General features: G+C 37.7%; 1 protein-coding gene across 1 annotated transcript in view; it reads left to right on the top strand.

The window, feature by feature from the left end:
- Nucleotides 1-677: 677 nt before the first annotated feature.
- Nucleotides 678-13,558, top strand: part of LPXA (bacterial transferase hexapeptide repeat-containing protein) — a 136,859-nt gene continuing 123,978 nt past the window's right edge. The window contains exons 1-2 of the mRNA XM_089415735.1: nt 678-1,170; nt 1,276-1,357. Of these exons, the coding sequence (XP_089271861.1) occupies nt 967-1,170; nt 1,276-1,357 (286 nt within the window). The 5' untranslated portion in view covers nt 678-966. The remainder of the gene's footprint in view (nt 1,171-1,275; nt 1,358-13,558) is intronic.

A 13,558-nucleotide genomic window follows, 5' to 3' on the forward strand; every position in this document is an offset into this window, starting at 1 on the left:
GAAGTCTATGATCATCTATGTTATTGAGTTTGTGCTTGTACAACAGAAACCTAATCATAGCTAGGCTCTCAAAAGGGGAAAGACCTGATTCTATAAGGAGAATAGGATAGGGTGTATTACTTTTAATTTTCAGGTTATAAGTTATAAAACGCTTTTGGATTTGCTCAATCTTTCTCCATGATTCTCCAGGAGTGACTAAAGTTTCAAATAAAACAATAAAACATAATTATTAATAAAATTCAACTTTTAATTTATAAATATTATAAAAAATATTTTAAAATATTTCAAATCTTTATCTTCCCCTTAATAATAATTAATAACTAAAATAAAATTTAAAAACCTATACTAAAATAAACACATTTTTAGCCCAAAGTTTCAAATAAAACAATAAAATATAATTATTAATAAAATTCAACTTTTAATTTATAAATATTATAAAAAATATTTTAAAATATTTCAAATCTTTATCCTCCCCTTAATAATAATTAATAACTAAATTAAAATTTAAAAACCTATACTAAAATAAACACATTTTTAGCCAGTAATATATATATATATGATACTTTCTCAATGTCTGCATAAAAAGTTGAACATTTTAGATGAGAAAAAAAAGCAGTAAACGGGAATGGTAAAAAGGTTATTGAAAAGCAGGATTGTCAGTCTTAACAGACATTCTTTGACGATTTGACGAGACGAGCGGTTTTAGGTTCAAACCCACGATAATTTGGACGGGCGATAAATGAGCGACGAGGACGGGCGATAATTTGGAGTGCAACATTGTTCCGCGCTTGGCCTTATACGAACCTGTTACGAGAAGTTGAGCATATGCAGATACCGTATCATACATATGAAGGGATACGACTTCTGCAGAGCGGAAAGAGAACAGAGACCGGGGCAGAAAAATGCTTAGCATAAATAATCCTCTATTATCTGGCGTGGCTGTCAGAGACTCTACCTCACGGGGATATGATAAGAAATCTTCTCTCGGCTGGCATTTTCTGCAGGCAGAAAAGCGCCATGTTTTGCACTGCAATTCCTCTGTTAACAGGCCGATATGCCTGTTCGCATCACAAATATGTGAACCAGAGTCTTGGAAATGGCGACAGAGACAATGCGTTATTGCGACAGAAGCATTTTCGCGTCTATTCCACATTTTTTCCCCTACGTTCAGTACGTATCAAGCTACACTTTATCAACTGAAAGAGCTAAGTCTTGAGATTTATTCGTTTGTTTTTTCTTGGACAAGAACTTGAAGTATCATCTGTCATTTAATAGGACTTCTTAAATGGCGGAAAACATCGCGGTAACTGGTATTTAGGCGAAAGGAGAATGGGAGGGATTTGCAGAATGCATAGCGGTAAGTAGCTTATCTTATTGTAATTTGATGATAGTGATGACAGTGCGTGTTTCGCCAAAGCTAAATCTCAGTAACAGTGCTAATTTTAACAGCTGGCTATGATAACCTAGTCTCATTGATTATGTCGGCTAATCATGTTATGTTAAATCAACGGCCGGTTGCAGCGCTTGATAAGTCAGGATAAAATACAATCTCTATGACTTTTCTTCTGCAGAATGAATAAATTAGAGCAACATTTCTCGAAGTACTTCATGAGATTGACAAAGAACGCTGAAGTTTAGTGGAAGTTATTTGAGTCAAATTAAATCCAGTCTAAACGGTAGTTTAATTTATCTTCCAGCTCAAAACAGTCCTCAATCTCCTTAATACCGTGCCAGAATGATTACGTAGTCTGCTTTGTCTTCGTCTTTAAATCTCACAGGCTCGAGGTAGGAATTATCTCCTGCGAAAGGTAAGCTATATGTTACGAACGCTGCACTGAATGATTGCTTATGTTGAGCTAAATCTTTGTAATAGTGTGACGGAGTATTCTTCAGGCTATAATAGGTTAGCTTAGATCTTAGGCACATTTACCCATTTCTCGAATTCACAGCAGGTTAAAATAAATTTCGCAACTGTGGATCGGTTAGCTGGCTATGATAACAGAGTATTGTAATATCGCGCGACAGGATTCCCGAGGCTGTAACAGATTAGCTTAAATCACAGTAGCTCTGAATGAGAATGATTCCTGGGAATCGGTGATAGGCTGGACTAAATCTGACTCGTTGTGGCCTGGATGATCTATTATGTTAGGTCACACTTTCAATAGCACGGCAGATGATTCCTCGCAATAAGCAGTTTAGACTGAATCTTATTTAGTGTGCACCAGATGATCAGCTATGTTAATCTCTCTAATGTTTTGCCAGATGATTATTCGAGATTCAAGACTCAAACTGTAACTGGGCAGTTTAAAATTTTGTAGTTGTCTGGCAGAATGTTTTCTTTCAGTCAGCAGTAGGTAAGATAAGAAGACAAGATAAGTTTATTAATGTCCAACTAATGGCTATAATTGTGGGTCGACAGGACCCAGAAGTACAACTAGTGTGAGTACGTAGTTCGGGTGCAAAAAGATCTTCCAACGCATTCTGCAAAATGCCCAAAAGCTGCAGAAGAGTGTTTGCCTGCTTTTGGTATTATGTTTGAATCTTGGCGATAATGTGCCAGATAAATCCCCTGTCTCAGTCATGTGTTTGAACTCTGAACCATTTCTCAATAAAAGCGTGCTAGATAATGTTTCAGATAAATCCCGTGTCTCAGTCATGTGTTTGAACTCTGAACCATTTCTCAATAAAAGCGTGCTAGAGAGCGACCATTCAGGTGAAGTAATAGCTTTAAACAAGGTTTCTTGCTGATGTGTAATTACTAATGAGCCCTTCTCAATATCGTTTAAAAAAATCTCTCAATAGCATGCTAAAATCTATTCGTATTCAATCTTGTCATTAAGCTCAAACAAGTTCCTGAAATTATGCACGCAATGGTCAGCCATTCTCAGTATCATTTTAAATTAATTTTAGTAAATGTTTACTAAATGTTCCCAAAATGTTATAATGGATTCTGTAATAGTGCATGAAGCACTCATTCGTCGCTTTAAGAAGCAGGCTAGTGTTTGCTAAATTAATCCTGAACGATGCCAGGTGCATTTTTTGATATTGTGCTGAATTCTTTTTCCTCAAGGTCAAACCCATGTGACACTGCATCTAATTATGGCTGTAAAATCTCTGTATTGTGCTAATGTAAATCTATTTAGTTGTGTGCCAATTTTTTTATCCTCAATTGAGGTAAATTGGCAATGTACTAAACTAGTTTCTTGGATGGTGTGTTAAATTATTACTCTCCATTCTTAATAATAGTCTAGAATAGACTAGACACATAGTTTATGATATCCTAAATCTCACTCTGCTAGGGTTCCCAATCTCTGCTTTTGCCTTCTTTCATCTCCATTCTTCTGTGGGGGAGTGTGGAATTTGTTCCACTCTCACTAGTTCAGGCCATTGAAAGGTGCTTCTGATGTCTTCAAGCTGCTTCTTGAGTCTGTTGCTGGTAAAGTTAAACTATCTAGTTCAAAAGGCACCAGCATTTTGTTAAAAAGTTAGATGGGGCTTGTTGGCCAAAAATCTCATTGGGAGTCCCGGAAAAGAAATTATTGCTATTTTCTGAAACTGCCCTGATGGCAAGTTCACTGGATCCTGATTCCTAGCTGTCTAGAAGTCCTTAATGGATGGATTTAAAAATTATGGTTATTATACATGGGTGGGAAGTTTAAATTCTAAGAGTGTGGAAAATGCTTCTATACATTTCTATTCAAAATCAAGGCTGACAGAGATTTTTGGGTGCATGAGATGGGTGGGTGCTGGTGGTGGTGTTGGCTGACATCTTGTTAGTACAAGCCCTCGCTTGTCTTCTTCACAAAGCGCTTCTGATGTCTTCTAGCTGCTCATTCAGTCTGCTGCAGGAAAGTTAAAAAGTTTAGTTCAGAAGTATCACAGCATTTTGTTAAAAAGCTAGATGGGCTTCTAGGCTCAAAAGTCCCAAAGAACAACGCACTACTGTTCTCTGAAACTGTCCTGATGGCAAGTTTACTGGATCCCAGCTGTTTAGAAGTTGTCAGTCGATGGATTCAAAAACTGTGGTCATGACATGTGGTTGGGAAGCTTAGATTTTATTACCATGGAAAAAGCTTCTATGAATTTCTGTTTGAAAATAAGGCTGGCAGAGATTTCACGGTGGGGAGGAGTATTAACTGTCCTCTCAGCTGTTCAGGGCCTTCCTTCTTAGCAAGGTGCTTCTGATGCCTTCAAACTGCTCATTGAGTCTGTTGCAGGAAAGTCAGCTTGGTTCAAAAGGCTCCCAGCATTTTGTTAAAAAGTTAGATGGGGCTCCTTGGTTTCAAATCTTACTGGTATCCCGTGGAACAACGCACATCTGTTCTCTGAAACAGCCCTGATTGGTGAGTTTGTTGGATCTTTGCTGTCATTTCAAGTCTTTGACAAGGATTAAAAAATGTGGTTACCACAAATTGGTGACAACCTTAGATTCTGTTAGGGTTGGAAAATGATCATATACTTTTCTGTTCAAAATAAGGCTGACAGATTGCATTGATGCCGTGTGGCAGTTGCTTGGGGGAGGGGTGCCCTGGGGGTCTGCTGCAGGCAGCAACATCTGCTCCCTGCTCCCTTCATTCAGGCTCTGACCTGCTGCCTTCTTAATGAGGTACTTCTAATGCCTTCTAGTTGTTTATTGAGTCTGTTACATGGAAAGTTAAAGAGTCTAGCTCAAAAGACTCTTGTCATTTTGTTATAAAGCTAGATGGGGCCCGTTACCTACCATTTTGTGGGTGAATATCCCTAGGAGAATTTTTTTCTCCAAGATGGTCCTAAGTCAGCAGCCAATAGCCACTTGCAGCCACCAACTAGCTCGTTGTGCCATTTTTCCGCCACCTGAGCTAGCCATGTGGTCCCTCACCCATCTGTCATGATCATATGTTTGAAGGTGGGCCTCCCGAACTTAAAGGTATGCCTTGTCATTTGGTAATTAAATATTATAGTTTGGTTATCATGGATACTTCTGGGCATGGATTAATAGGGGGATTCGGTGGAAAGAGTGGGCTAGGTCTGTGCTCTTGTCCCCTAGACCCCTTTTGGATGCTAACCTTGCACCCCAATTCCGTGGGATCTCTTTTACTGACCTTTTGGGCTTTACAGATGGTACTACATGGGAAACCCTGATTTTGGTTGCATGGTCCTGCTCCCTCATCCACATATATCGCTCCCCTTTTGCTCATTATAATCCCATTCATCATTTCTCCTACTTGGGTCCACATAGGGTTAGCCTTCCCCCTCTGCTTGCCCACACCTTGGGTTGGGCCTGGAATGATGCCCCAGAGGTTGATGCAACTAAAAAGAAAAGTAAAAGCATAATTGGCCACATCCAACAGGAAAATGTACCACAAATTGCAAAAGATGGTTGGGACAAACACATTTAGCACGTGGGCAAAAGCCAATACATGAGCTCTACCCCATTATCGTGGCCATCACCCTGGTTCCTATAGGCCTTAGATGGTTGCTTTATCATTCAGGAACCCATGATTGTCCCAACCCCTGGTGGTCAATGAACCGACCCTATCTTAAAGGGGGTATCCACTGCTATACTTTACACATCATGCTTCTATCCCATGAGCCCCGAGCAGTAAATCAAAGAATAATCATAAATGGCAAAAGGCATATAAAGAAGGGTGAAAAAATCAAGGTCAGGGCACCTCATGCACCACAATTGCTCCCTCCTATACATTATATATCCAAGTGTGGGTTTCCCTTTTACTAGCTACCCTTGTACCCCAACATGTGGCCCAAGGCTGCCCCTTTCATTCCCTACTCCATTCATCTCTTTATCACATGCCACCACCCTTTGAAGGATGTACCTTGGACATACTATCCCCTTTAAAGGTAGAAACCACCTAATAGGGTACTTGGTTAACCCCATTTGGAGCTTGGAGACATTAGCACATGCCAAAGCCCACTATGGAAGGGCATGCCATTATGAAGTGCCCACTTGTTGTCCATGGTTTGTAAGCTCTTTAACTCAATTTCCTTAAATGACTTGTTGTACTGGAAGGCTAGGGGACGCATTGGATCTTATGCAGGATTGCAGATGGTCTCCATTTTGGGTTTGGTCTCCCTATATGGGGTCCTAACCCTTCAGAGGGCTACATTGACACATGTAGGGTGTGTGTAGAGAGCCATGGGCATCCACAATAGTAGACAACAATCCATGGATTCCCAAAGATGTTAAGAGATTGTTCGAGATTCACCTATTGGATGAGGAAGATGCACTTGGTTCACCATGCCCAACCGACTTCACAATTGTACCATGCACTTGGCAGATGACCCAGAACTTGTATACTGATGTGGCATCACTTACACCATCATCTGAGCCCTTATAGATGGTCTACAGGCATCTTTGTCTCCTTGGAGACCCATGAGGTTACTTGTGTGCTCTCACACCCATTGGGAGCACCATAAGTTTATTATTTGGAGAACAAGGGGCCAACCTCTTGTCCACTACTTTTGGGAGTCCTATTCATCATTGTGGCACTTATGGACTTCATCAGGCTTCTTAGAAGGCCCAACGACATGTATTATTGATCATTCAACCTCTTAAGAGGCTTATTCTTTTGTTTATAAGTTAGTTTGGTGGGCTTGTCACAAAAAATTAGCTATTTTGCACATTATTTTATTCTAGGGGCTAATGTAGGCCTAATTAGCTAAATCGAACTCATTAGAAATGTATAAATACAAGTGATGTGAATTCATTTTAGCATCATCATTTGGATTGGACTTGTATCTCTCTTGAGAATTTCGCTATCCTTCTTGGAGGAAGAATTTTGGAGCATGAAATGAATTTTGATGTTTAGATTATTTTCTCTTGTCTTGGAGCTTCTTGATTTGCAAATTCTTGATGGTTGGATATACTCTTAATTCATGTAAGTGCAATTTAATGATATTTTCTTTTCTATTTTTGTCACATACATTGTTGATGGGATTTCACTATACTAGGGCTAATTTATTGCATCCATTTATGCAAAGCTGTGGAAATTCGGTTTCTAGATAGTGATGCTTCATGTATGGGCCATGTATTATGAATGAATGTTCCTAGAAATGCTTCTTCATTGAAGTTCTTCTTGATAAGCCATTAAATTTGCAAAACGAAGTATAAAGTTCTTGAAGCTGCTTTTGTTGCTGCCCTAATGCTATGCGAAGTTGTCTTTGAGGCCTTCTTGACATAGAAAATTCAATGTCCATAGTCATAATTACTCTTGACTCCAAATCTCCCCAAAGGATTAGGCACTGGTCCACCATAAGGTGATCACCTTAAACCTTATTTCTTCTCCTCCCTCTTCTTTTCTAGGCCTAGCCCATTAGGTCACCTAGGGCATCACTTATCTCACAATCTAGCCATCCAAATACTTCGATTTTTGGTCCACAACTGCGCTAGAGTTTTCTCTAGAGGCCCTCCAAATTTCAAGCAAATCCGACGGTGGGATCTCAAGATATTGGAAGCCTTAGCTCGGGGACTGTTCGTTGCACTAGGTTTCCCTTGGCTAGAAACCTCATTGAGATCATTGCATTACCTTTCATTGACAATTCCTTCCTTGATCCCCTTTTCCTCCTTGATTAGGTCAAGCACATCATTGTTTGCTCAACTCCATTCCCTTGATCTAACCTCAGGTCCCTTTGGTCCCGTGTGGTCCCACAACTTATTAAAGCCAATTTCAGAAGGATCACTTGGAAGCCAAGTTTCTTACAAGAATTTTAGGAGCTAAGAATATTCTTGACAAGTCATATACTCAAACCCTAGCCCTAGAATTCCCTTAAGCCCTTCCTAGAGAGCCTTTCATCTTGCTTTCAATGCAAGCAAGCCTTATACCTGAGCCTCTCTTGTGAATAGGCTTCTAGGATCACCTTTCACCTTATCATTGGTCCATTCATCTCCGTGATCCTCATTATACCGGGTCTCCTTCCATCGGTGAAAGTCCGTAAAGAGTAGGGAGCCTTAGCTGAGGTGACAGTGGGCTATTGCTCCATTGCTACCCTTGACCTAGTAATAACCCTTCAAGGATCCCCTTTTAGGACCCCTGTTAGTTTGAGCGGTAATAGGGTCCATTGGCTGAAAATATGAAAGTTCACTGGATCCTGGTCATCTCCAAAAGTCCTTGATGGATGGATTCCAAAATTGTGGTTTCCATGCATGGTTGGGAAGTTTAAATTCTATTTTTGTGGAAAAGGCTTCTATGCATTTTTGTTCAAAAATAAAGCTGACGACAGAGTTACCGGAAATTCCCCCTGGGCATACTTGCACCCTCACCCAAATCTCATTGGAACCATAAAATTGCTTATCTAGATTGGATTTGGAGAAGTTGCCTTTTTCTTAATTGGATTGGTTTTTGATTTAGGGATCTGTTTAAGGTTTGTATGGGTGTGGATCAGGTTTAATGGAGCTGCCATTCTTTTAACTGTTAGTTTTTAACTATAGTCACTACGCTAGCAGTAATGCACTGAAAGTGCGAGTCTGTCAAATTGGCGATATCTTTTAAAGCGAGATAGTCCTACGGTGGGTACCTTGATAACTAGCTCACAACACATGGCATTTTTGGAAATTTGGTTTTTGCTGGTTTTCCTTTATTTCGTTTACCATTAAGAGACTTATAATTTCAGACATGTTGTGTTTTCCACAAGGTGGGTATGTGTGAGGGGACTTTCGAGAGGAGATGCGATCACCTTTGCTTGCTAGTTTGATTGATTTGTGGATGATCTGAGATATATGTATAGATATATTTGTAGACATGGTCAGAGACTTGTTACAAGTTACAACAAAATCTAGCTCCTTGGTGGCAAGTCTCACTGGGTGACCCAAAAAATAAGCAACAATGGGAGTGTCACTATTGTCACCTTAGGAACTACCCCCCTTGTTTTAGTGAAGGAATTATATTGAACAAAAGGGGGGCTTCCCTAGTACATCTTAGGAATCAAATGGCCTAGTCAAAGCAAGTGAAGAGCCCCCTAAGGGTTCTACTTCTATCACGAATATTCTATTGGATTCAACAATTAGGGTTTATGGTGATTTGAGAGGTAATTTCCAAATTTGAGTTCAAAGTGTCCAATGGCTCTTCTATAGGCTTAGGTTGTCTCGTACAGGTTCAAAGAAGGTCCCTAAATGCACACAATCAAGAAATTACACTTTGCTGGAGTAAACTAGCATGAAAAATCAGAAATTGCATCAAAAGACAAGATGAGGGCTAAAAATAAGAGTAAACTAGAGAATTAATTACAATTTTATGTGTTTTTTTTTCAACCTTCTTTTTTTTTTTTTGCGAGGAAAATCTGGGCAGATCCACCCAAAGAGATCACATTTTGCCGGTTAAACTAATCAGAGCCTAACCCTGAGGGCGTCGAGGAGAATTGGCCCTGTGACCTCCCAATGGCGAGGTGCTTTAGCAACGAGACTTTGACCAATTGAGCTAACCCTCGAGTCTTACAATTTTATGTCGTTAAAAAGTATGCAACACCTATTAAAACCCTAGATGTCAACCCTAATTTATGGCTGAAAATACACTTAATGACACTTTTGCTTTTCTACTGTATTCCAAACAGTTTCTAACCCTGGGACAATAACATCTAAGACAATAAGTGTGGAAAATATATATTTTTGCTCTAATTAAACCCCAATTTACCATTGTAACAAATAAAATATAAATAAATAATGTAAAATAATGTAAATGATAATAAGCATAAATAATTATTAGTTAACTAGTAATTAGGCTGAAGAGGCATGTCTAAATGAGACATGATTCTTCATGAAGAGACACTTGCCTGATATATAAGCAAGCCTCTCGTTCTCATTTGTAAATTCATTCTCATTCTTATTCACACATTTAATATATAATATTTGTATCCTCATGGATATCTTTATATTCCAAGTCTTCTGGAGTAATTAATTTGTAGAAGGAACTTTGTTCACTTCATTTGGTATCAGAGCAGTTCGGTCCTCTAGGTTGCTTAACCGATGCACAGAGCTTGTTGTCCAATCCAGGTCCTTGGCTATCGAAATTCGTCAACCGTGTTGCGTACAATTGAAGCATTTTGCTTAGAATTTGGGAGTTTCTCCTTTTCTCCGTTTTTCTAGGCCTTTGGCCATTCAAGTTAAAATTAAAAGAAAATTCGCTAGTTGGAGGGTCTCCAATTCGCTAGTTGACCTTTGGCATAAAAAAAAAATTAACCAAAAAAAAATATAAGTAAATAAATTAAAAAAAAGAAGAAGAAAAAGTAAAATAAAATAAAATAAAAGAACATAAAAAAATCAAATTATATAAAAAAAAGAAGAAGAAGAAGATTTAAAATCACCTAGTAGAAGCCCGTGATTTTAGAAACAACCCATGGTAATTGCCCATGGTATTTTAAAAGTAAAAGAAAAAACAAAAGGGATACAAAATCTCATACCAAGTGATAATTAAAACATTTTACGTGGAGAAGCCCGTGGTTTTAGAAACAACCCATGGTAATTGCCCATGGTATTTTAAAAGTAAAAGAAAAAAACAAAAGGGATACAAAATCTCTTTACGTGAAAGGTAAGTTTTACTTTTTACTTAAAAAGTTTGGTGAACATCGTGACCTTGTCATATGAAAAGACGTGACCTTTATATTTATTAAGTGTGGTGACATCATAAAAGTTTATATTAAGTGTGGTGACATCATAAAAATTTATAATATTAAAATAAAAATAAAAATTAATATACAAAGTCCAAATTCAAAAGTCGGGAAGTGCCACATTCAAGTCAAAAGAGGTGAGATATATAGTATATATATTAATTAATATAAATTTTATATATACTTAAAAGGATTATTAAATCAATTAAAAAAAGAAAAAAAAGGGGGAAGATAAAAAAAGTGAAAAAAATGGAATTTCTAAGTAATGAACAAAAACAATTCCAAAGAGAGGTAAAACAAGAAATCACAATACTTAAGTGACAATATGCTGAATTTGTGGATATGCATCACAAAGAAATAATGGAAAAGGACGAAGAAAATTCTCGTCTCAAGGACCACGTCGAAAGATTACTTGCGCAAGTGAAGAAGACTAAGGTCACAAAGAAAGAACTCAAGAAGCACTTATCAGAACAAGAAGAGGAAACTTTGCATTTAAAGAACCTTAATAAAAATTTATTAGAACAAATCAAAGATCTAAAAGATGAAAATCTTAAAATTCAAAACACTGAAAATAAGGTTGATAAATCAGAAATCAAAGAACTTTTACGACTGAAAAACCATAATCAAAGTCTACTCACTCAAATTAAGAAGCTTAAGGATGATAAGAAAGCATTAAAAGATAAGTTGGAACAATTCACTCAAGAAGAAGCATCGAAATCTCCAGTCGTAACAGTCCAAGTTGAAAATAAGGGAACGAATACCGATCCAGTGAATATGACAACTCAAGAAGACAAGTCAGTTGAAGAAACGACACACTTAGATGTTGCAGTTCAGACAATGGACATCCCAAGTGAATGTTCCATAACCAATTCAACAACATCTTTGCCAGAAGAAAATCTAAAAACTCCATATCGACATCCGAATCACGAGAGTAGACCAATCAACCATGCTACGTATCGGTACCATTTAGACCAGAAACAACAAACTGATGTTCTAGATAATAGTGATGTAATCTCACTCCAGTCTTATGCTAACAAGTCGTTACAAAATTCCAATGATCGGAATATTCCACAGAAGATTAATCTGGGATGGTCTGATCCCTTCTCAGTGCGACAATTCTATTTGTCACTAAGAAGATCATTTCAACTTGTATCGACGAGGATGACTATCCCGAGAGAGAAAGACGTTCGAAGCCGAAAAAGAGATCAAGCCTTTTTCATTGACAAGCTTTGAGGACAACTTTTTGAGGAAGGAGGCAATGTAACAAATAAAATATATATAAATAATGTAAATGATAATAAGCATAAATAATGATTAGTTAACTAGTAATTAGGCTGAAGAGGCATGTCTAAATGAGACATGACTCTTCATGAAGAGACACTTGCCTGATATATAAGCAAGCCTCTCGTTGTCATTTGTAAATTCATTCTCATTCTTATTCACACATTTAATATATAATATTTGTATCCTCATGGATATCTTTATATTCCAAGTCTTCTGGAGTAATTAATTTGTAGAAGGAACTTTGTTCGCTTCAACCATAAAACAAAGAAAGAAAATGGATTTTAGAGATTTAAATGATTGACACAAGAGATAGGACTAGTGCCTTTCTCAATCTGGGGTTAATGAAGTTTAGGAGTAACAACTTTGGATGAAAAGAGATGGATGTGAGTTTAAGGAACTAAGGGAGACTAACTTGTGTCCCCTATACCTCTAAGCATAACATTTGTTAAATATTGTAGCTCAGAAAACTATTCTAGTGTTGAGTGGTGTCATTGAGGCTAAGAACATGGAGGGGTTAATTATCTCCAAGCCCATGTAATTTTTCCTAAGTTTCACTTAGGGAAATTGTCTTAATTATGTCAATTAGTGATTTTTAAATATTTCCTAAGTCTAAACTTAGGAAAAGTGGATAATTAATTGGAATTAGTTGGGATAAGTTTGATTTTCCTCTAGAAGCTTGTAGAATGTTTCTAAGATGATCTTAGCCATCGATTGGATCAAGCAAACTTCTAATCGTGGCCATTCATTCGTGAATGAGAGATTATAAAGGGAGATCGATGGGCAACATTGGGGATACAAAGAAGATACAAAGCATATCGAGTGGGTGATTTTCAGAGACTCCAAGAGGGTTTCAGTAGCAATGATTGGGAAGAAATGGTCGGAGTTTATTCTCCACTGATATTTCCAGTTTATGAGTATTAGAATGAGAGTGAATTATTTATGTAGGAGGAGGCTGAATTTGCTAGTTCGAGCTTGCCAATTTAGCAGTGCGATTTTCCAGAGTGAATTCCTAAAGGCAATGCGAGTTGTTGAGAAAGCTGAATCGAGATTTCTAGTGGCAGTGCGAATTGTAGGAAGAGCAGTCGATTGTAGGAAAGGGTAGTGCAAATTGCAGGAAAGGTAGATTGAATTTCTTAAAGCTGCTAGATTGCCAATATGAATTGCTGGAGGCTGCCAGTGCAAGTTCCAGAGGAGGTGCGAATTGTAGGAAAGGGCCAAGTTAATTTGTAGAGGGAGATAGTGAAGTTTCTTAGATTGATTTGTTCAGAGGTGGAGATAAAAATATTGCTAGAGCTTTGCCAGTGTCAGGAAAGCAATTGTAATTTCTCAATAAGTAGTTTTGTTGAATATATTAATAAAAACCATCATATTTGAAAAATGGTTTTCCCCACATTGGAGTTTTTCCAGGGACATTTTGTCCAAAAATACTACTGTAAATTGTGTGATCGGTTTCTTGAATATTTCTAGTAATTTTATTTTGTGATTGGTGTTGTTCATGTTATTATTCATTACTTCTGCAAAAGAATTAATTTGCCGTGAATAAGTACCAGGAAATAATTAACTGGGTTAATAACACCACCTTGGTAGCCAAGAATTTCACATTTTATTTTCAAAGACAAACAAGGGAGGGAGCTTAACTTAGGTAACCTCAAAAAACTTGATGAGAAACCTTGTTCAA

This window comes from Pinus tabuliformis, chromosome 6, assembly GCF_031772625.1.
Source record: "Pinus tabuliformis cultivar Carrire ecotype Pingquan chromosome 6, CPIR1, whole genome shotgun sequence".
In the NCBI taxonomy this organism is placed as follows: Eukaryota; Viridiplantae; Streptophyta; class Pinopsida; order Pinales; family Pinaceae; genus Pinus; species Pinus tabuliformis.